Genomic DNA, 25,784 nt, shown 5'->3' on the forward strand with positions numbered 1-25,784 from the left:
AGACTCAGCGGAGCAGCGTCTCTGAGGAAGTCCAGCGCAGTCCTGGACGAAACGTAAGGAGCAGAAAAGTTCTTGGACCACGACCTCACATCCCGGAAAGTATATCAACAGCCATGTCACCCGGTCGTGAAAGCCTTCATTCTACGAATTGGATGGACTTCTGGAAAACACAGAAGCAATCAAGCAAGATCATTCGCAGTGAAAAACGACAGTATGACAAATGGCGACTGACAGAGATCGAATCGGACTTCATGAAGAACAATACAAGAAACTTCTACAGAACGCTCAGAGAAAATATGACTGGATATCAACCACCCAACTTGTGCTTCAGAAGACCGGATGGAACCCTAGAAACCAATACCATAAACAATTGTGACATTCTGGCAAAGTACTCAATAATCGTAGAGCACCAGGAGAAGATGGCATAATCGCGGAAATCTGGAAGTTACAAGACCCAGAACTCACCAAAGACATCCACAGGATCTTGGAAGACATCTGGAAGACCATGAAAATTCCTGACGACTGGAAAACTGCTCTGATACACCCACTACACAAAAAAGGTGACAAGACTGACCCGAACAACTACAGAGGAATATCCCTACTACCGGTCACATACAAGATCCTCTGCAAAGCTTTACTGAACAGACTAGAATGCCAGACCGACCACTTGATTGGGGAATACCAAGCAGGCTTCCGTAAAGGGCGGGCTTGTGCGGAACAAATTTGGAACCTGAAAATGATTTTACAACACAAACAGAACCTGATCATTACCTTTGTTGACTTCAAAAAGGCGTACGACTCTATCGACCGGAAAACTCTCTTCAAAATTCTAGCAGAATACAAAGTAGACAACAAAACACGGGCTATCATAGAGCAAACTTTAACCAACACGACCTCCAAAGTAAAGTTCTGTGGGGAACTATCAGAGCCCTTTGAAATTCGCACAGGTGTCTGACAAGGCGATGGCCTCTCACCTCTCCTTTCCAATCTGGTGTTAGATAGGGTCATAAAAGAATGGGAAACATCACAACAGGGGATAGCCTTAGGAAACCTACAGATTAAATGCCTGGCTTTTGCAGACGATTTGGCAATTGTCACGAAAGGTATAAAGGAAACAAAAGACGCTATTGAAAAACTGCACGAAATCGCTTCCAAAACTGGACTACAGATCTCTTACGAAAAGACACAGTTTATGAGCACAAAGAAACTCTCATCTCTGAACACAAAGTATGGCACGATTTACAAAACGGCAAACTTCAAATACCTCGGTGAAACACTACAAATGAGTAAACTAACAGAGGCTCAAACGAAGAAAGAAAGACTAAACTGGACAAGACATACAAAGTAGTGTGGAATCATTACAACAAGAAGTCTATCTCACAAAAAGCCAAATTACGCCATTACGACACGGTGGTGCTCCCCAAGGCACTATATGCAGCAGAGACCACACTAATCCTAGGGCATACACGTATCAGACAATTAGAAAAAGTAGAACGAAAAATACTTAGGAAAATATTTGGCGCAACTAACAACAATGGAATATGGATCAAGAAACCTACAGAGGAACTGTACAAACATACAGAGACAGTCACAGAAAAGATTAGAAAACGCAGACTACAATTCTATGGACACCTATACAGAATGCCATCATACAGGCTGACCAAACAGATCTTTGACTGGGTAACCACTAGAAACAACAAATGGGTGGCAGAGGTAGAAAACGACCTGAACCAACTCAAAATAACGGCAGTCACAATAAATGACAGAATAAAATTCAGAAACAACATTAAGAAAAGTAAACTACATGAGATACAATGTGACAAACGAACAGGCATAAAATGGACCGAAGAATGCAAGCAAGATCACAGCCAGAAGATGAAAGAAATATGGGCAACCAAAAAGGCAATCAAGATGAAGCCGAAGACACAAAGCCAACAAGAAACATGGAGAGAGGACCGGAAACAGAAACACAGCGAGCGAATGAGGGAAGTTTGGGCAGCAAGGAAGGCAGAAAAAAGAACTGGCCATGTAGTTTAGTCCAAATGCGCTCTTTAAGGGCAAAACACCAATAATACATATATGGGAAGGAAGCACGAATCCCACTACTATAAGACGAATGTGCACGTGAAATTAGCCTATCCGATGTTAGTAGACGACACCACCGACGAAACTTTCTTGCTGAGAAAACCTTCACGTGATGTGGCGATGCCATAACGGCCGATGTGTTTTGACGTGATGTGATGCGACGGCTAGTGTGAATTGGCCTTACCTCTTTAAAATGTAGCAATTTACATGCATCTAAACGGAGAAGTAGCTGTAGTGTACTAAAGGTGTGTTCGTTTATGTAAGTTTGAATATCTGGGTGAAAATAAAACTATAAATGTGTCTTGCACAAGGCCGAATTCTTCTCCAGGTTTCTCAGCAAGTACGGAAATAGGAAGACCTTCCAAATTCACAAGGTGATTAACTTAGAATTATGTAGAGTTTGCCACACTACATACGTAAAGGATTAAAAGACTTGAGGACTTACTGCTGCAGAATGATTAGTAACGGGTTATTTCAATTTTGTGTCGCGGATCTTTGGACTCGAAGTATCAAGGGCATTTGGTAGTATTGTAAGTAAATATGGTGATGTTATGGGTTTGAAAGTGTTGGCGCTAATTGTGATTTCAGACATTCTTCAAAGAGCGCTGCCATTGTTTACTTTTTGGTAGCATGGAAGATAAACAAGAAATGAACAGGGTAAATGAAACAACAAAAATGGTAATCAGAGGTACGGCTAGGTATACATTACGTTCAAAGAGAGATGACGTTAAAACCGGCAATGTGAAAGAAAATTCGAAGGAAACGAAAGAGCTTAAAAAGCCAGCTGCTGTGAGGAAACGAAGTCATTTGAAAATAAATTATGAGGTAGGAGAAACTTCTCAGTATTTTGATAATACACAGTCAAGTCAAGAAATAGTTGTAACTGATGCACATGATGCAGACCAGGCGAAGAAAGGAAAATGGGAACCCCAAAATTGGCAACAAATATTGGCTAACATACGTGAGATGAGAAAAAACAGAGATGCGCCTGTAGATGACATGGGATGTGACAAGTGTATGGATGAGGAGGCTGCACCAGAGGTAACATGATCATCATATGGTTTGAAGCTGTAAATTCAGCAGTATTTTAATTATTATACTATTCCAGGTAATGAGGTATCAGTCCCTCATCTCATTGATGTTGTCGAGCCAAACAAAAGATCAGATTACACATGCTGCAATGATGAAGCTACGAAAGCATGGACTGACAGTGTCCAATATATTAGCCACTGATGATAAAGTACTAGGCGAACTGATATATCCTGTTGGGTTTTGGAAGGTAAATGTAATCCTTTTATGGTAAACAATTAAGTTAATCTCATCACCCAATTTATGATTGTATCACAACTGTGTGGAAGTATTGCAGTATAAATAGGCCTACTATTTTCAGGTCATTGATTTATTCTAGCTACTGATGCTATTTCTAATACTTTACTTATTAGGGAATATAATGTGCACGATTGCATTTGGAAATGCAATTAACATTTTCCCATGCTTTATATTCCTGCACATGGGCAAGTATCATAATTTTCGCAGCCTCATAGACGGATAGCAATGAAGTTTTTATATCACATTAACAATTAATATTAACTGAAAGCACTTGACTTAACTCCTTATGTGAAATATCAAAATAGTGATTGTGTGGTGTTGGATGTGTGCTTTTGGGTGCCTCTTTGTAAGTGTGAATATGAGTACTTTTACTATAGGAAGAACAAGAGCTCTAAAATTAGTGTGAATACTGTTTTCTGTTGCATATTCTTTGCGCTGCATGTCAGTCTGCTATAGGTGAGTTGTTGCCTTTCCTTTATATTGTGTATTTAAGTGATAATTGTTTTACATATTGGCTGACTCTATGTGATATCAACATTTTAAAACTTGCAGCTGGCATGAACAACGTTTATTTAAGTAATATTGAATTAACTGATAGCTTATTGATTATATTACTAGTATTGGAAATAACATTTACTTTTTCTTTTGTGTGTGATCCCCATATCCCATCATCGAAGAAGTACTTCCTTTTTATTACTATATTGTGCAAGCACAGTGTGCAATGTATGTTCAAAATGGCTTTAATAAGAAACCTGGCAAGGTAGTCTTTAGCAGTTGTCATAGTATAGGGGTTGCAATTTATTCCCATTTGTGTTTATTGTGGTATTCATCCAAAGAAATAAGAGCACATTTCTGCAAAGCCAGTCTTGCAAAGGAACTGCAAGAAGGTGACTAACCTGACTGATGGACAAGTGGTAATTGATGGGAAGCATTATGATAATTACAGATGGGGGTACAGAGGGGATTCCACCCTCAAAAGGGGATGGCCTAGACAAGATTATCTCTCCTCTAAAAGTTAATTGTTGTCTGGAGCCATGTCTTTGTCGAGGTTCCAAATAGCATAATGTGACGAACGGCGATCTTGTAAGTGCTTTGATGGGGCACCCCACCACAGCTTCCTCTCCTCTGCCAACCTTTTGATCTCTGAGTAGTACTTTACACAGCATCCTCAATTATTTGATTGAAGTATTTCAATATTTGTGGTCCGTAACTGTTTTTGCCCCTGTGGCTCCCTCTTTGTACCATTAAAGTTATTCACTGTTGTTTTAACACAAGTCCTAACAGCCTGCCCTTTTGTCTAGTCAGTGTTTCCCACATATCCCTTTCCTCACCAATTCTGTGGAGAACATCCACATTTATTATCAGGCCACTTAATATTCAGGAGCTTCTGTTAGCCAGACCTGGAACATTTTGATTCTCTCCTTTTATAGTTTTCCTGCAGACCACGATTCACTTCTGTGTTATGCCGTTCTCCAAATGTACATTCTTACAACTTTCCCAGATGAATGCATGTGTATTAATATATTTCTTTTGTCTTGCAAGTCTGTTTCCTGTATATTTCTTGCATTGTTCTTTAATGCTCTATTTGGCTTCAAAAATAACTTAATTCCTTCCCTTTGTCATCTATATGGTACCCAATTTCCATGTCAAGTTTATGACTTAGTTCTTTTTCTGCTACTACTCATTACTGTTGATTCACGTTCTGTTCGCATTATACTGTTCATGCAATTCAGCAGGTCCTGTAATTCTTCCTCACCTTCACTGGGGATAGCTGTGTCCTCGAAGAATCTTACCATATATGTTCCACCACCATGAATTTTAAACTCGCTTCTGAATCCTTCTTTTGTTTGCATCATTGTTTCTTCATTGTGCAGATTGAGCTGCAGGAGAGAGAGTCTGCCATATGTCCTTTTTAATACAAGCATGTCTGTCTTGAGCTTCCAGTCTTGTTGTTACCTTTTGATTCTTGTACCTGGTTTGTATTACCCAGCTTTCCCCATAGCTTATACTTATTTTTCTGAGAATTCCAAAGTTTTGCATCATTTTACTTTATCAAATGCCTTTTTGAGGTCAGCAAATACTTTTAATGTGTCTTGATTTTACTTCAGTCATGCCCTCAATATCAAACACAATATCAGAACTGCCCCTCTGGTTGCTTTACTATTCCTAAGACCACACTGACCTCAGTTTTCTTTTCCGTTCTTCTGTGTATCATTATTGTCAATGACAGTCCATAAGCTCTTGTGTGATAGTTCTTATATTTATCTGCCCTGTCTGTTGATAATACCCTTCCTCAAGTCCACTGGTATGTCTTTAGTCCCAATTCTATACACTAACTTGAATAATCATTTGGTTGCAAATTCCCTCAGTGATTTTTTAGAGATTTTTGAGGTATGTTATCTATCTTTTCTGTCTTGTTTCATGGTTAGTCTTTCACAGCTATGGTGAGCTTTTAATGATAATACTGGACTCCTTATGTCATTAAAACTAACACTCATTTCTTCATCTATATAAACAGCTGACAGTTCCTCTCCTTCATAGTGGCCCTCAATATACTCTTTCCGCCTATCTGCTCTCTCCTCTGCATTAAATGTGAAAGTGCTTTGGCACTTTTTAAATAAACACCATTGCTTTTAATTTTATCAGATATTGTTCTTGACTTTTCTATACATTGGATCAGTCCTTCCAGTGACCATTTCTCATTAAGATTTCCTCAAGTTTTTCCTGCAGCCATTTGGTTTTAGCTTCACGGCTGATTTCATTCTTAAGTGACTTATGTTGAACATTTTTGTGTTTAATTCTTCAAAGTATTTCTTCTGAAGCCCAAGTTTTCTTTCTTAATTGGCTTCCTGGTATCTATGTTTGTCTGTCCAATATCTGTGATTACCATTCCTTTTCAACTCACATATCTATTGTGGCATTTATTATCACAGTACTTATTACCTCAGTGATTGTCAAACACATATCAATTTTCCTCAGGACTTCAGTATCCCACTTCTTTACACATTGATCTTTCCAAAAAAACTCTTGAACTTTAGCCTACTAAATTGTAATTTCCGTCCATATCTGCTTTTGCCCCCCCATGAACCATGGACCTTGCCGTTGGTGGGGAGGCTTGCGTGCCTCAACGATACAGATAGCTGTACCGTAGGTGCAACCACAATGGAGGGGTATCTGTTGAGAGGCCAGACAAATGTGTGGTTCCTGAAGAGGGGCAGCAGCCTTTTCAGTAGTTGCAGGAGCAACAGTCTGGATGATTGACTGATCTGGCCTTGTAACATTAACCAAAATGGCCTTGCTGTTCTGGTACTGCGAACGGCTGAAAGCAAGGGGAAACTACAGCCGTAATTTTTCCCGAGGGCATGCAGCTTTACTGTATGATTAAATGATGATTGCGTCCTCTTGGGTAAAATATTCCGGGGGTAAAATAGTCCCCCATTCGGATCTCCGGGCGGGAACTACTCAGGAGGACGTCGTTATCAGGAGAAAGAAAACTGGCGTTCTATGGATCGGAGCGTGGAATGTGAGATCCCTTAATCGGGCAGGTAGGTTAGAAAATTTAAAAAGGGAAATGGATAGGTTAAAGTTAGATATAGTGGGAATTAGTGAAGTTCGGTGGCAGGAGGAACAAGACTTTTGGTCAGGTGAATACAGGGTTATAAATACAAAATCAAATAGGGGTAAAGCTGGAGTAGGTTTAATAATAAATAGAAAAATAGGAGTGCGGGTAAGCTACTACAAACAGCATAGTGAATGCTTTATTGTGGCCAAGATGGACACGAAGCCGACGCCAACAACAGTAGTAAAAGTTTATATGCCAACTAGCTCCACAGATGACGAAGAGATTGATGAATTGTACAATGTGGTAAAGGAAATTATTGAGATAAGGGAGACGAAAATTTAATAGTCATGGGTGCCTGGAATTCGAGAGTAGGAAAAGGGAGAGAAGGAAACATAGTAGGTGAATATGGATTGGGGCTAAGAAATGAAAGAGGAAGCCACCTGGTAGAATTTTGCGCAGAGCTTAACTTAATCATAGCTAACACTTGGTTCAAGAATCATAAAAGAAGGTTGTATACATGGAAGAACCCTGGAGATACTAAAAGGTATCAGATAGATTATATAATGGTAAGACAGAGATTTAGGAACCAGGTTTTAAATTGCAAGACATTTCCAGGGGCAGATGTGGACTCCGACCACAATCTATTGGTTATGAACTGTAGATTACAACTGAAGAAACTGCAAAAAGGTGGGAATTTAAGGAGATGGAACCTGGATAAACTGAAAGAACTAGAGGTTGTACAGTGTTTCAGGGGGAGCATAAGAGAACAATTGACAGGAGTGGGGGAAAGAAATACAGTAGAAGAAGAATGGGTAGCTTTGAGGGATGAAATAGTGAAGGCAGCAGAGGATCAAATAGGTAAAATGACGAGGGCTAGTAGAAACCCTTGGGTAACAGAAGAAATATTGAATTTAATTGATGAAAGGAGAAAATATAAAAATGCAGTAAATGAAGCAGGCAAAAAGGAATACAAACGTCTCAAAAATGAGATTGATAGGAAGTGCAAAATGGCTAAGCAGGGATGGATAGAGGACAAATATAAGGATGTAGAGGCTTATCTCACTAGGGGCAAGATAGATACTGCCTACAGGAAAATTGAAGAGACCTTTGGAGAAAGGAGAACCACTTGCATGAATATCAAGAGCTCAGATGGAAACCCAGTTCTAAGCAAAGAAGGGAAAGCAGGAAGGTGAAAGGAGTATATAGAGGGTCTATACAAGGGCGATGTACTGGAATTGGAAGAGGATGTAGATGAAGATGAAATGGGAGATATGATACTGTGTGGAGAGTTTGATAGAGCACTGAAAGACCTGAGTCGAAACAAGGCCCCCGGAGCAGACAACTTTCCATTAGAACTACTGACAGCCTTGGGAGAGCCAGTCCTGACAAAACTCTACCATCTGGTGAGCAAGATGTATGAGACAGGTGAAATACCCTCAGACTTCAAGAAGAATATAATAATTCCAATCCCAAAGAAAGCAGGTGTTGACAGATGTGAAAATTACCGAACTATCAGTTTAATAAGTCACAGCTGCAAAATACTAATGCGAATTCTTTACAGACGAATGGAAAAACTGATAGAAGCCAACCTCGGGGAAGATTAGTTTGGATTCCTTAGAAATGTTGGAACACGTGAGGCAATACTGACCCTACGACTTATCTTAGAAGAAAGATTAAGGAAAGGCAAACCTATGTTTCTAGCATTTGTAGACATAGAGAAAGCTTTTGACAATGTTGATTGGAATACTCTCTTTCAAATTCTGAAAGTGACGTGTAAAATACAGGGAGTGAAAGGCTATTTACAATTTGTACAGAAAGCAGATGGCAGTTATAACAGTCGAGGGGTATGAAAGGGAAGTAGTGGTTGGGAAGGGAGTGAGACAGGGTTGTAGCCTATCCCTGATGTTATTCAATCTGTATATTGAACAAGCAATAAAGGAAACAAAAGAAAAGTTTGGAGTAGGTATTAAAATCCATGGAGAAGAAATAAAAACTTTGAGGTTCACCAATGACATTGTAATTCTGTCAGAGACAGCAAAGGACTTGGGAGAGCAGTTGAACGGAATGGACAGTGTCTTGAAAGGAGGGTATAAGATGAACAACAACAAAAGCAAAACGAGAATAATGGAAGGTAGTCGAATTAAATCGGGTGATGCTGAGGGAATTAGATTAGGAAATGAGACACTTAAAGTAGTAAAGGGGTTTTGCTATTTGGGGAGCAAAATAACTCATGATGGTCGAAGTAGAGAGGATATAAAATGTAGGCTGGCAATGGCAAAGAAAGCGTTTCTGAAGTAGAAAAATTTGTTAACATCGAGTATAGATTTAAATGTCAGGAAGTCGTTTCTGAAAGTATTTGTATGGAGTGTAGCCATGTATGGAAGTGAAACGTGGATGATAAATAGTTTAGACAAGAAGAAAATAGAAGCTTTCGAAATGTGGTGCTACAGAAGAATGATGAAGATTAGATGGGTAGATCACATAACTAATGAGGAGGTATTGAATAGAATTGGGGAAAAGAGGAGCTTGTGGCACAACTTGACTAGAAGAAGGAATCGGTTGGTAGGATATGTTCTGAGACATCGAGGTATCACCAATTGTAGTATTGGAGGGCAGCGTGGAGGGTAAAAATCGTAGAGGGAGACCAAGAGATGAATACACTAAGCAGTTTCAGAAGGATGTAGACTGCAGTAGGTACTGGGAGATGAAGAAGCTTACACAGGATAGAGTAGCATGGAGAACTGCATCAAACCAGTCTCAGGACTGAAGACCACAACAACAATAATCTGCTTTTGGGTACACCTTACGATCCTAATATCTTACTTGAGAATCTGTCTCACTATTATGATATCTTCCGTTGTCTCCAGGCATTTGCAGACATACCTCCTTCTCTTGTGATTGTTGAACCATACATTTACTATTACTAATTGAAATTTATTGTGATACTGTAGGAGTCTTTCTCCTCTCTCTCCTGCTACTGAGCACATTTTCGTCTGTTAAATCTCTTCTGTTCCCTCTCCCGTTACATACTGAACTACCTGTTCATGTTTGGTGTCCTTAGACACTCCCTCTATTGCATCCTGTTATGCTTATGATGTTGGTAAGTATACTTGAACTACTGTTGTTGACATTAGTTTGGTGTCAGTTCTGATCAGAATAATCTTGTCATTTCATTGTTCATTTTAACTCATTCTTTGTGCTACCTTCCTAATCACAACTAATCCTAGTTCCAATTTACCATATTCTGCTGCTGTTGATATTTCCCTATATTCATTTTACAAGTAAACCTCATCTTCTGATTAGAAAACAGTATCTTTTTCCCATTTCACTTCACTAACCCCCTAACATACCCAAATTGAGCCTTTGCATTTTTCTTCTCTTCTTCCCATTTTACTTCACTGTTTCCTTCTACATTCAAATTGAGCCTCTGCATTTTTATTCTGAGAAATTAAAGTTTTCGTGCCACAGCCAGGCTTTTATTGTCCTTGCTCTGAGTTGTATAATGTTACTGTTTCATTGCTTTTTCCCATAGTCCCCTCCTCCTTTCCAGACCCAGATAATTGAATGGGAGGTTAATTCAGTTCACTCCCTCCCCCCCTCCCCTATTACAACACTTCTTCAGTTGCAGGCCACATGTTCTCTGGATAGGTATTCTGTGTGTGTCTTTAATGCAGCAATTTCCACTGCCTTCTGAGTCTTGTACTGTTGATCCTTACTGATTCTTCAACCTTTAGTGGCAGTTCCCCAACCCAAGGTAAGAGGGTGTCCTGAACCCCTACTCATTCTACTCTTTCACCTTCTCTAGTAAGGTCATTGGCAGAATGAGGGTGACACCCTGTATCAGATTGATGTGGCTACCTTGCTAATGACTTTTTTATTCAGAATTGAAGCAGTAGCTGGGATGGAATCTGGAACATGGCATTTTGATTAATAGCCAAAGAAACTACCCCTAATCAGTGCTTAGGCAGAACTATTGTCAGCATTGTTGAACCTCACAAATGTTTGCCCCAATTTCAAGTGCACTAAACCATACTCGAGAGTAGAAAAATGACAATTTAACTTAGCGGCTTGTAAGACTGACTGAAATAGTTTACTATAAGATAGGTCAGTTATAGTAAATGTGTAAGTGGCTATCAAATGAAAATGAGGTAGATGGAAAGAAGCAAGTCAAATGTTTGTATTTTCAAAAGTAATCGCCACAACTGTTATTACATTCATCCCACTGTGAGACAAGATGGTCATTGCCTTCATGGAGAAATGTTTGCGGTCACTACAGAGCCATGATAGCATACAGGCATGCACCTCTTCGTCGGAAGCAAGTTGATGATCACAAATGTTTTTCTGTAGGGCTCCAAAAATATGGAAACCAGTGGGGAGAGATCAGGACTGTATGGAGGATGTGTAAGGGCTTCCCAGTGAAACTTTTGCAGTGTAATTGAAACAACGTTGACAACATGTGGGTGAAGGGGTGCACACCTGGGTAGTTGTCGTTTCCTATGGAAACACAAACATTTTTCCATGAAGGCAATGACCATCTTGTTTAACAGTGGGATAAATGTATTATCAGTTATGACAATTAGTTTTGAAATAATAAACAGCTTACTTTTTCCATCTGTCTTGTTTTCATTTGACCACTCGCTTATAACGTGTGTTTATGTATATAGCCCTTACCACATCCCCAGTGAATAGTTCTCTGTCATAAAAGGATTCTGTTCACAAACAAATACAGCTTCCTAAGATGGTGCACTGCTTCTTAGTAGATCATTATCAAGTGAACCTCTAACTACTTGTGCTATTAATGCCACAAAATTTAAATTTTTTCTATAACTTGTCTTTTTTGTAATCAAATGTATTGGCAGCTGTCACTGGTCTACAGTGTTACGTGACTTGTAAGTAATGGTCTGCAGTACTACATCTACCCATGCGCCACTTCCATGTAATTGGTGTTTAATCACCAACTTTGTTTGTATTGTAGTGATTTTGTTTTGTAGACCATTTTGGGAATTCAGCATAGGCTCTGTTAATTTATAAGGCATATAAATAGATGATTTGGTGCTAATTTTATATTTAAAAATAAAGTGAGAGCTTCTTTAGGTACAGTGCCAATTGTTGGAATTGCTTCATATGCATATGAAGAGGAGGTTCTTTTTTGCAGCAGGGTATTAATGATTAGGAGAATTCAGAAGTATGGGAGGGGGAGGTGGAACAGAACATCATTAATTTATAATGATCTCTTAATGTATAGCTATTTCAATAAAATTAGTTGTTTCAAAGCTAATTTTATACTGCGAAAGATGAATTCTTGGTCGTACTACTTTTTGTATGTGGGAATGTTTTGCTTTTCTGCAGCAGTAGTTAATTTGTGTTGTAGCTTCCAAGTGCTTTTGTAATATTAATCAGTCTACATTAATATATGTTTTATATGAAGTCTGGTGTTGCAATGAGGTTTTTTAATTGTGTTTGTACATGGATTTTTTTGTTGTTACAGAGTAAGGTTAATTACATTAAGAAGACTACACAAATACTAAAAGATGAATTTGGAGGTGACATTCCAAATACTGTTGAAGGTCTTTGCAAACTTCCCGGTGTAGGTCCTAAGATGGCACATCTCTGCATGCAGGTGGCTTGGAATGTAGTAAGCGGAATAGGTGAGTGTTCGTCCCGCTTCTTTTTTACTCATTTCCTTTTTTCATGTTTATTATGTGATGCAACAGTGATTATGTGAGTGAGGTACAGTTGAAATGGGTCAACTTACAGAAATACAAGGATGTAACATTTTATAGGTATATGAAATGGAACAATTACATAGTCTCAGTCCTAGGTAAAGCAGGTGACTACTAAAATGCTAGGGAAATGCAGTCAGCCTATGAAGGAGATTGGCTATCAAGCACTTATGTCACATATCTGATTTGCTCAGATGTTGGGGGGGGGGGGGGGGGGGGGCTGTACCACATAGGCCTAACAGGAGTATTGAATGGATACAAAGAAGGGTTGCACAAATGGTCACAGATATGTCTGTCCAGTGGGAAAGTGTCATAAAGATGATGGAAGAACTGAACTGGCTGACGCTGACGCTTGAAGATGGATGCATAGTAACCCATGAAAGACTACTTAGAAAGTTTCTAGAACAAACTTTAAGTGAGGAACCTAGGAGTATAGTAAAATCCCCTACAACCACACCCATAGGAATTACAAAGAGAAGATTAGATCAATTACAGCGTGCACAGAGGTGTTTAAGCAGTCACTGTTCCAGTGTTCCACAAGAGTGTGGAACAGTAAAAAGCTCTAATAACTGGTTCAATAGGAAGTACCCTTCGTCATTCACTTCAGAGTGGTTTACAGAGTGTAGGAGTAGGTGACAAGATACAGAACCAATTGCATGTTTGGTTACAGTATTATACAGTTCCTGGGTATGTCAATTATAATTTTACGATAAAAACTACTATCTAAAATCCTTGATTATAAATTTTCAAAACTGTTACGCATAGTCAAAACAGAGAATAAAGTACAACAATAATATAATGATTAAATGTAGCACATTAATCCACTGCGATTTTGCCTGGTTTCATTGCCTCTGTTAGTTTTTGTGAATCATTCACAGTTTTTTTAAAATCATGGTAATCATTCTAGCAATAAAATTGCAGGAATGTGAAATGTACTTAATTAAACTGAGAAACAAATATATCGCAGTACTTTATTCTAAATTACCATATGCTTACTGCATGCTGTTGCATGTTTGTGTGTTAAAGTATAATTGCATGTAATGGTTTATACTAAATGGGTCTAATATTCAGCTTGTGGAGACTACGAATGTGCATAGTATAGGAGCCGAAGTCAAATAAAAGCACTGCATTGCGTCCTCATTGGTGCCCCCGTATGTTGTTTTAACATTATGGTAAAAACAATTAATTAATTAGTATACTTTGTGTGCATGTGGTGTCCAAAGTACAAGCATCACAAATATGGCATTTACATCTACTGATTAATTAATAATTTTAAGAATAATGATTATGATGGAAATTTGCTGACACTGCTCAAGAAGCGCTACAATAGTGAGTTCGTTCAGGAGAGTGTGTCAGCTAATTTACACACAGTGTCGCACACCTCCAGACAGTCAGACTTATGATTTTTCGTATACACGGAAAATGTGTTACATATAATATTGGGTTATTGGGTGATAGTTCTTCAAGTGTTGAAGTTATTTACCCCCTCTTCTTCATTGAAGACAATGTTACACCCTCCAGCTTGCTCTGCTCAAGTTTCTTGCATCTCCGAAGTATTTCAGACAACAGTAACCCAGGTAGATAGACCAGCTGAAATAAGGAACTAGTAAATGAAGTTGACTTCGTACTATCAGAATTAATGTCTTTCACATTATTGTTGAGCTAAAGAGAAATTTACATTCTCTCTCTGTCATGGATGGGAAAAGACGGACAGTACAAGATCAATGAAACATGCAATAAGAGTTTTTACAAATGTAAGAAAATTAATGTTCATCTTTTCTTGCTAGCTCCACAGGCTTGATTGCTGCAGGCTTATCACATTTTAAACTTTGCCATAAACTACTTAGCGAATGAGTGGATAAAAATATACAGAAATACAGGTAAACTATCATAATTTCCAATACAACTGCTCCCCTGCTTTATACAGGCATGGTCCACTATTACTGAATGACAGTATACAGTAGTGGTGCTCTTTCTACATACAATCATAATGTATTAAAATCTGTTTTCAGTTATAACTCTTATTGTATCTTTGGCCTGGGTGGGGTTTATAATACCTTTATTGATGTCGAGTCTTACTTTAATGTATACACTAGGCATGCCAGTTCTTTTATTTTACAGTTTTATTTACATATTCTGAAAGTTTAATTACCCAGGTCTATATTGCAACAAAGGACATGTTCAAAGATAAGAGTCTGCAGCTCCATTATTGCAGAGTAACTGCTACACGCCTCTTGCAGGGCTTTGCTCACACACATTAAGCAATGTTTGTTGTGCATGCAGCTTGTAAGTCCGTTGGTGCAACATGGCTAGGTGGTACTGTTTGTTTTCACAGTTTTTAGATAACAACAAATTTCATGTGATCAAAATGTCAGAGCTGCTCCATAAGATAGTGTATATAGGCAAGTACATGAGTTACCAATGCTGCAACTCAAAGGTCCAACGTTTCCAACCTGTGATACTGAACCCATGCCATGCGTAACATATTTCATTGTCCAAGGCCAGTCTGTACATTCAGCATCATGTTGAGAGCTCACAAAGTTTCAGGTTAAGTCCATAAACATTTTCGCCTTATATGGTCGCTTGTGGCAAAGTCTAGCGTCCCTCGCCGCTACAAAAGAACCGAAAAGTTTGGCTCATAGTAAGCACCTGCACCTTCAGTCACTATAACACATGTAAATATAACCTTTTTAGAGTACATGCCAAACACCTGGTAATTGAATAATTCCTCTTGATGTCTGTTTTGTCAATACACATATGGTGTCACATAACATGCACAAAATAAGCATTACAGTTCAGTATCACTTGATTTAAACTAAGCATACATAAGCCTATTTGTACATACAGGGTACAATTTATACATATTCAAGTATACATTCAGTATAACATTTATAACTTGTGCAGAAAACAACATTTCAGTACCACTGTATGTCCTTTAACATTTCGTTTTTGTCCTGAGGATGCATATATCATCATCTTATGACTTTTTAAATAGACAGTACGTGACATTTTCTCCAAGCACTCAAAGGCTTCTTGTCTCGTACAGAATTGTCATGAGCAGGGAACTCTTAATGTCTTGAGTTCATGCAGTAGTATTACGATACACTGAATATTTTTTTTTTTTCCTATTTTAAGGTTGAAAGAACAATATACATATATACAGTTTGATAATATGCATAAATCACTGTCCTCGCATTTCATCCGATTCCTGTGCCTATCAATACAGATTGCTAGTGAAAGAGAAGAAATCTTCAATAAGCGTTAACCAATACAAGCAAATATAGCTACGCTTAGCCCCACCTCTCTCAAGTCTGTTAGGAATGCATGTACTTATCTTCAAGGAATGGTGGCAGGGGGTGGAGAGAAGCCTTTTTTTTTCTGCTGCTGAAATCCATCGTCTACACACCATGGAATAATTGAGTAAACTCTTTCTACACACTTCTTTCTATCTTTGTGAAACAACGTACTTCTTGTTTGCCGAACTGATTGCAGAATTCTGAAAGTGCAGTGGTCATAAGTTATCAATATTACTTGTTTGAAAATACCTGTAGTGAGTGTGATTCAGTGTATTTAACTTATATCCATATTTTCAGGATACCACTGTTGTGTATTAATATACTTAAATATGTCACTATGAGGACAATACCAAGAAAATATTGTAGAAGAACATTCGGATAAGTCGCGATCCCATGTAAATGTATCGTGAATTCTCATATTTGGTGCTCATATCAGTAGCTTGCACTTTCTAATATGCAGTCTGACCCCTTTCTGCTGTGGTAGTACTAGACCTAAACACAAATTTAACAACATTCTGCATTCTGTAATATCTTCATATACACACATTCATTCACACTGTCACATTCGTACACATGTTTATATTCATATAATTACTCATATTGCGGTGTGACCCATTTTGTTTTGTACAAACTACCTAAATTCTCCTTTCCGCATTTACCAGGGCATGTCCTCGCATCATTACCTGGAAGACAAACTTAATAACAACTTTATAAACTAAGAACATAATCGCTCCATGAATAACTAATGTATCATTTTTCTCCACACAAACACACATCTTTAAAGTAAAAAGGTACATGTAGATGTGTAACGTCAACTCCTTTTTAGTTCTCAAAACCGATCATTCTGTTATTAGAGCTCAAATACTCATTGTGTGTCTATCATTTTGACTTACCTTTTTCAGTCCTTCCACATGTATACTACAATTACACGTGCAGTTAATAAGTGTTGTTGTAGAGGGGTACAACCTCATTATCTTACGTAGTTTATTCAGAATGTGACCATACTCCTACACATTGTGCTGCTTCCCTACAACATGTTCTTTCTTTTGTTGTGTATAGATACTTTCCTTATAGTGTTTTATTTGTTTACATGTAACTTCAGTTTACATTTGTATACACTGTAAATAGTAGTGTAGTGTGTAGATATGTTTCTGTACTTAGTCATTCTTTCTTCCTCTGTGAATTTCCTCTTTAAACGTCCATATTGTATTAGTTTTATCCTTATAGTATACACTCCCTCATTTTAATAGTAATTAACTTATATCAAAGCCTCCAGAATAAATCTTATTTTGCAGCTATATGCCAAGTTTGCGTTGCATCCAGCATGCTAAGCGGCGTGTTTGACTAAACAGTTTCTTGGATGCACTGAGGGTGCTGACCTGTGTGTTTGCTCCTAGTATGCCTGCACGTCATTTCCCTCTCATAATGTTGCTTCACATGTTTACATCTCAAGTGCATTATCACAGTATATTTGGGAAAAGTACATTTTGTAGAATGAGTCAGCACCATTACGATTGTGTTAGATTTTCAGGCTTCGCATAACCTTTTGACATTAAACAGAATCTTAAATTACTATAACTTATTTTGCTTCCATGTAGAAACATATAAATAAAATGGAAATTTTTTTCTTAAAATGAAGCAACAACTGTTACATACATATTATATTGAAATTTTGCACTTGTTCTTGTACAGTGTTTAAAGTGAGATTTGACCTTTGTCCAATCGTTTTAGTGTGCATCTTCTCTTAGGTCCTTGTGTGGATAAAGTCCCTTGTGCTTTCCACTGTTAAGGTAGGCTAATCTATATGCACCTGGATGTGGGATTTCAGGAACTACAATTGGCCCAGTGTACAGAAGCTGCCATTTCCAATTGAGCTTCCCATATTCTGTAGGTTTAGAGTGCACTTGTAGTAATACATCTCGTGCTACTTCAAATTGTACAGTGTGACCTAATCTCTTGTCGCATGACTTTTTCCTTTGTTCAGCATTTCCTCCAGATTAATCAAAGCCTGCCGTACTTTTTCTTTGAATGACATCTCTCCCCTGGGTATCTTGGGCAATGGTTTTTCCCACTCATTGACTTCTCTTTTAAACATCAATTCAGTTGATGTAAAACCAGTTGAAGTTTGTGGTAAGTTGTTAATGACTTGTTGAAATGGTGAGACAACTCCACCCGTTTCGTGTGCTTCTGAGGTGCATAGATGCGTTTTGAATATCCTTTCTATTGGGTGCTCTCCTTGGGGTGAAATGTGAATACAAATATATATTTTATCTTGTTTGTATTAGTAAATTCCTTCCATCTATTGCCTACAAACTATGATGCATTGTCCGTTAACAATATCTGCAGCTTTGCCACTCTCAGGAGATAATCTTCTGTAATCCTCCTGATAATAGAACCTGCACTTACCGACGACACTGCATACAACTTTACATATTTTGTGAAAACTTCATACAAGGCAAAAACATATTTGACACCTCCCGTCCCTTGCAGATATGGTCCGGCAACATTCAAGGACATTAATTTTTAAAGATTCTGTGGGCACTGTACGATGTAGCTCAGTCAACTTGGACTTGTTGACTGCTTCATCTTTTGGAAAGTAATGCACTTCCAAATTACTTGGAGAAATCTTCTTTGCGAGTTGGGAAAATAGTACATATTTATCTTGTTGGTGCATTTAGAAACCCATGGCGATTCCATACATTGTGAGTGTACAAAATGAAAACACACACACACACACACACACACACACACACACACACACACACACACCTGTTCTTGATTCGGTGTATGCTGATCAAACAGGACTCCCATATATAGAATTTCTTAAAATTCTAATCATTATTTTCAGGCAGTTTCAACCTTAGCTTTCTCCATCGCAGGTCTTCCTCTTGCAGTTGCTCTAAACTCTTACACATCTCTACATAATATGGTTTTTGTGTTTTCTCCTGCATAAGTAGAACTCTAATTTAGAATTCTGTTTTCTGAATTCTAAGAATTCATCAACCCCTTGAGGTAACATTCAGAAGGAGTCTGCGATTATGTTTTGTTTACCCTTGATGTAGATGATTTTAAAACTGCACTCCTGCAAGTACATGCACTGCCTAGATCACCTTCGATATTCTGCAGATCGGTGTAACACCTTTGTCAAAAACCTCACATGTTCTTCCCATGTTGCAGTAGATATTAATAGGTCATCAACATAGAGAGTGACTCTACTGAGAAGTTCTGGTCCCAGAACTTTGTCCAATGCAGAAATGAAAACGCCTGTGTTCACGTTCAATGGCAAAACACAAAATTCGGAGCTCCAGCCCCCTCACACAAAGGCTGTGTACTTCCTACTATCTTCATGTAATACTATTTGCCAATATAACGTCTTTAAATCAACTACAGTGAGGTTTTTAACATTATGAAATTTCAGTAACTGTTCTTTAAGGTTGTTAGGGTGTGTCCTGACAGGAACAATGATTCTGTTTATACTTCAGGTGTCAAGTACAAGCCTGATGCTATTGTCATGCTTGGTGACAGCAAAAATAGGGCTACAATATGGGGGTTGTATGATTTTCCAATTTATCATCGTTTCAATTTATATCCTCACAGCTTCTCTTTTTGCCCAAGTAATTAGATATGAAGAAAAGCAGAATGTTTTATTACCCTGGGGCATCTTCTACATATTTGTGCATGATGAAGTATTACTTCTTGTAACTTGCCTTCTGATCCTTTGACAAACAATCAGATCCACTTATCTTGATTTGGACAGTGTCCAGGTTTGTGTCTTTTCCAGACAGCTGCTCGCCTCTTTGTGTATCAAGAAACAGTACATTTGGGTATGACAGTTGTACTCTGATATCAGTTCTCAGTATGAGTGTATTGTCAGTTGTGCTGGTTTCAAGTAAATTTACTGACAACCTCTGTTCATTCATTATAAAGAACATTTTCCTTGCCCTATGTCAATCTGTACTTTGTATTGTCTAAAGGTACCTATTCCAGTAAGACAGTTTACTACAAGTTTTTCCACTACCAGAAAGGTACACGTTAGAGAAAAATTGCTGATGGTAGTGGATATTCGTGCCTGAAGTTTAAATTCTTTTGACTTGCTCCCCTCTGCAGTCAGAATACGACAGTTCTGCATCTTTGCAGCTCGCTAAGCAGACCTTGTGATATTACATTTGTCAAAGCACCCGTGTCAAGTCCCACAGGTACATCTAGATCACACATCTTGGCATTAATTAAAGCTTGCACTGACTCCTCATTATCCGTGTCTGCACTCACTGGTCATACCGGACTCGAGAGTCCATTACCACAGCAACGTATTTTCTCCATCTGTTCCTATCTTGGGCTATTTCCTTCCATTCACCTTTAATACCTAGGCTCCTCAAATCAGCCTTCACATTGTCCTCCCATCTACGCCTTGGTCTCCCCACAGGACATTTTCCCTCTAAGCGCCCTACCAGTACTCTGCGCGCTGCCCTGCCCTCATCCATTCGAGCTACGTGACCCGCCCATCGCAGCGTACGTGATTTAATAATACTGATTATGTCAGGGCTTGAATAGAGTTTGTGAACCTCTTCGTTACGCAGTTTTCGCCACTCTCCGCTAATGTCATCCCTTTTTGCTCCAAAAATTTTCCTCAAAATTTTGTTTTCAAATACTCAAAAAGGCTTTTCATTTTGCACAGTGAGAGACCAAGTCTCACACCCATACAGCATAACTGGTAGAATAATAGTTTTGTATATTCTAATCTTTAAATTCCTAGCTAATATCCGTGATGAAAGTAATCTATTCAGTGGCGAGTAGCACGCATTTCCCGCCTGTAATCTCATCTTCAGTTCGGATTCAATCTCATTTCTTGAAGTGATGTCCATGCCTAGATACTTAAATCATCATCATCATCATTTAAGACTGATTATGCCTTTCAGCGTTCAGTCTGGAGCATAGTCCCCTTTATAAAATTCCTCCATGATCCCCTATTCCGTGCTAACATTGGTGCCGCCTCCTACCCTCTACTGCTGAACCCATGAGTCTCTTGGGTAACCTTGCTTCTCCCATGCGTGTAACATGACCCCACCATCTAAGCCTGTTCGCGCTGACTGCTGCATCTATAGAGTTCACTCCCAGCTTTTCTTTGATTTCCTCATTGTGGACACCCTCTTGCCATTGTTCCCATCTACTACTGCAATCATCCTAGCTACTTTCATATCCATTACCTCAACCTTATTGATAAGGTACCCTGAATCCACCCAGCTTTCGCTCCCATACAACAAAGTTGGTCGAAAGATTGAACGGTGCACAGATAACTTAGTCTTGGTACTGACTTCCTTCTTGCAGAAGAGAGTTGATCGTAGCTGAGCACTCACTGCATTAGCTTTGCTACACCTCGCTTCCAGTTCTTTCACTATGTTGCCATCCTGTGAGAATATGCATCCTAAGTACTTGAAACTGTCCACCTGTTCTAACTTTGTTCCTCCTATTTGGCACTCAATCCGTTTATATCTCTTTCCCACTGACATTACTTTCGTTTTGGAGATGCTAATCTTCATACCATAGTCCTTACATTTCTGATCTAGCTCTGAAATATTACTGTGCAAACTTTCAATCGAATCTGCCATCACAACTAAGTCATCCGCATATGCAAGACTGCTTATTTTGTGTTCACACATCTTAATCTCACCCAGCCAGTCTATTGTTTTCAACATATGATCCATATATAATATGAACAACAGTGGAGACAGGTTGCAGCCTTGTCTTACCCCTGAAACTACTCTGAACCATGAACTCAGTTTACTATCAACTCTAACTGCTGCCTGACTATCCATGTAAAGACCTTTAATTGCTTGCAAAAGTTTGCCTCCTATTCCATAATCTCGTAGAACAGACAATAACTTCCTCCTAGGAACCCGGTCATATGCCTTTTCTAGATCTATAAAGCATAGATACAATTCCCTGTTCATTCATAACACTTCTCCATTATTTGCCGTAAGCTAAATATCTGGTCCTGACAACCTCTAAGAGGCCTAAACCCACACTGATTTTCATCCAATTGGTCCTCAACTAATACTCGCACTTTCCTTTCAACAATACCTGAGAAGATTTTACCCACAACGCTGATTAAAGAGATACCTCTGTAGTTGTTACAATCTTTTCTGTTTCCATGTTTAAAGGTTGGTGTGATTACTGCTTTTGTCCAGTCTGATGGAACGTGTCCTGACTCCCAGACCATTTCAATTATCCTGTGTAGCCATTTAAGACCTGACATTCCACTGTATTTGATGAGTTCGGACTTAATTTCATCCACCCCAGCTGCTTTATTGCACTGCAATCTATTGACCATTTTCACCACTTCCTCAAATGTGATCCTATTTCCATCCTCATTCCTATCCCATTGTACATCAAAATCTGAAACATACTGATCGTATTTTCACTTACATTGAGCAACTCTTCAAAATATTCCCTCCATCTGCCCAAGGCATCCACAGGATTCACCAGCAGTTTTCCTGACCTGTCCAAAATACTTGTCATTTCCTTCTTACCTCCCTTTCGAAGACTGCTAATTACACTCCAGAATGGTTTTTCCAGCAGCTTGACCCACAGTCTCCAACCTGTTTCCAAAGTCTTCCCAAGATTTCTTCTTGGATGCTGCAATTATCTGTTTGGCTTTGTTTCTTTCTTCACCATAACTTTCTCTGTCTACCTGAGTTCTAGTATGTAATTCTAGTATGTAACCATTTTTGATACGCCTTCTTTTTCCGTTTACAGGCTGCCTTGACTGTGTCATTCCACCAAGCTGTTTGCTTCATCCTACCTTTACACACTACTGTTCCAAGACATTCTTTAGCCTCTTCTAGTACTGTGTCCCTTTACCTTGTCCATTCCTTTTCCAATGACTGTAATTGACTACATTCAAGTAACTGATACCTTTCTGAGGTCATTGTTATGTACTTGTGCCTGATTTCCTTATCCTGAAGTTTCTCCACTCTTATCCTCCTACATATGGACCTGACCTCCTGCACTTTCGGCCTCACAATACCAATTTCGCTGCAGATTAAATAATGATCAGTGTCATCAAAGAATCCCCTGAATACACGTGTGTCCCTTACAGCCTTCCTGAATTCCTGATCTGTTATTATATAGTCAATGACAGATCTGGTTCCCCTGCCTTCCCAAGTATACCGGTGAATGTTCTTATGTTTAAAAAAGGAGTTTGTGATTACTTAAATGTGTTCACTTTTTCAAACTGCATATCTCCAACTCTTAACATTTCCTGATCTACTGCTGTTGGCATTCTTCCAGGAAGTGGACTCAGGCAAAGTTTAACATTTAATTAGTTTGTACAAGAAAGGGCCAGTATTATGAAATGTATTGTTAATGGACTACAGGACCCTAGATAAGAAGCAAAGTTGATTGGCTGAAATGGCTACGGTTTCTAACATCTCCACAGAGGAAATTTACCGGAATATCCACAGTTAAAGGAATTGGACAAAGTAGTTTTATAGCATAGAGAAACAAGTACACATCTACAACAGTAGTACTGCATAATAAGGTGGACAAACGTGATGTAAGCAATCTCTTTAGTAGACCTGTTGCACCTTTTAAGTGTTCTGCCAATGAATCGCAGTCTTTGGTTTGCTCTACCCACAACACTATCTATGTGATCGTTCCAATTTAGGTTATTTGTAATTGTAATCCCTAAGTATTTAGTTGAATTTAAAGCCTTCAGGTTTGTGTTACTTACCGCGTAATCAAAATTTAGCGGATTCCTTATAGTACTCATGTGAACAACTTCACACTTTTCTTTATTCCAGGTCAATTTCCACTTTTCGCACCATACAGATATCGTATCTAAATGATTTTGCAATTCGTTTTAGTCATCTGATAACTTTATGAGATGGTAAATGACAGCATCATCTGCAAACAATCTAAGAGAGTCTCCTATTTAGTTAATACAGATCAGGAACAACAGAGGATTATAACACTTCCTTGGAGAATGCCAGATACTACTACAATTTTACTTGATGACTTTCCATCTGTTACAACGAATTGTGACCTTTCTGACAGGAAATCATGAATCCAGTCGCACAACTGAGGTGATACTCCATAGGCACTCAGTTTCGTTAGAAGACGCTTGTGAGGAACGGTGTCGAAAGCCTTCTGGAAATCTAAAAATATGGAATCAATTTGACATGCCCTGTTGGTAGCACTCATTACGTCGTGAGTATAGAGAGCTAGTTGTGTTTCACAAGAATGTTATTTTCTGAATCTGTGCTGTGTGTCAATAAATCATTTTCTTCGAGGTAATTCATAATGTTCAAACACAGTATATGTTCCAAAACCCTACTGCAAATTGACGTTAGTGATATGGACCTGTAATTCAGCAGAGTACTCCTATTTCCCTTTGTGGGTGTTTGTGTGACTTGAGCAATTTTCCAGCCTTTAGGTGCAGATCTATCTGTGTGCAAGCAGTTGTATATAATTGCTAAATATGGAGCTATTGTATCAGCATACTCTGAAAGGAACCTGACTGGTATACAATCTGGACCGGAGGCATTGCCACTATTAACTGATTTAAGCTGCTTTTCTACACCAAGGATATCTACTTTTGTTTCTCATCTTGGCAGTTGTTCTTGATTGGAATTCAGGAATATTTACTTTGTCTTCTTTGGTGAAGGAGTTTCGGAAAACCGTGTTTAATAACTCTGCTTTTGTGACGCTGTCATCAGTGACTTCACCGTTGTTATCATGCAGTGAAGGTATTGATTGCGTCTTGCCACTGGTGTGCTTTAAGTATGACCAGAATCTCTTTGGGTTTTCTGCCAGATTCTGAGACAGAGTTTTGTTGTGGAAATTAATATAAGCCTCTCTCATTGAAGTACGCGCTATCTTTCGAACTTCTGCAAAACTTTACCAATTTTGGGGATTTTGCTTTCTTTTAAATTTGGCATGCTTTTTTTATTGCTTCTGCAACAGCGATCTGACCCATTGTGTGTACCATGGGGGATCAGTACCATCACTTATAAATTTATGTGGTATAAATATCTCTCAATTGCTGTCGATACTATTTCAAATCATTCCACATCTTTTTGTGCTTACATGATCGGAATGGAAGGAGTGGAGACTGTTTCTTAAAAAGGCATTGATAGTATTTTTATTAGCTTTTTTAAATACATGTACTTGGTGTTTCTTTTTGATGGTTGAGTGTGTTAAGGTATTCAGCCTAGCAGCAACTGTGTTGTGGTTGCTAATCCCTGTTACCGTCATGATACTCCCTATTTGTCCAGTATTATTTGTTGCTAAGAAGTCAAGTATATTTCGCAACCATTTACGCTTTGAGTGGGCTCATGTGCTAATTGTTCAAAATAATTTTCTGAGAAAGCATTCAGTACAATTTTGGATGATGTTACCACTGACTTTAAACATATAATTTTTCCAGCATATTGAGGGTAGATTGAAGTCACCACCGACTATAATTGTATGATTGGGTTACCTATTTGAAATGAGACTCAAGTTTTCTTTTAACTGTTCAGCAACTATACCTTTTGAGTCGGGGGGGGGGGGGGGGGGTCGGTGAAACACTCTAGCGGTTGGGGGGGGGGGGGGTCAGTAATAGTTTAGTCCGATTGGCAGTTTCGCTACAAGGTAAACTACTTCTGACAGCAATAAATACTCCTCCATCGACTGTGTTTAATCTATCCATTCTGAACATTGTTAGATCGTTTGAAAAAATTTCAGCTAAACTTATTTCCGGCTTTAGCCAGCTCTCTGTACCTACAACTATTTGAGCTTCAGTGCTTTCTA

General features: G+C 38.6%; 1 protein-coding gene across 2 annotated transcripts in view; it reads left to right on the forward strand.

The window, feature by feature from the left end:
* The first annotated feature begins 2,207 nt into the window (after positions 1–2,207).
* The window catches only part of LOC126457584 (endonuclease III-like protein 1), a 35,797-nt gene continuing 12,220 nt past the window's right edge, over positions 2,208–25,784 (forward strand). Inside the window, exons 1-4 of one of the 2 annotated variants that reach the window (XM_050094015.1) lie at positions 2,208–2,459; positions 2,674–3,126; positions 3,194–3,364; positions 12,465–12,624. In XM_050094015.1, the coding sequence (XP_049949972.1) occupies positions 2,716–3,126; positions 3,194–3,364; positions 12,465–12,624 (742 nt within the window). In that variant the 5' untranslated portion in view covers positions 2,208–2,459; positions 2,674–2,715. The other variant, XM_050094014.1, reaches the window with a different exon arrangement.

Source organism: Schistocerca serialis, chromosome 2, assembly GCF_023864345.2.
Source record: "Schistocerca serialis cubense isolate TAMUIC-IGC-003099 chromosome 2, iqSchSeri2.2, whole genome shotgun sequence".
NCBI classification, from domain to species: domain Eukaryota; kingdom Metazoa; phylum Arthropoda; class Insecta; order Orthoptera; family Acrididae; genus Schistocerca; species Schistocerca serialis.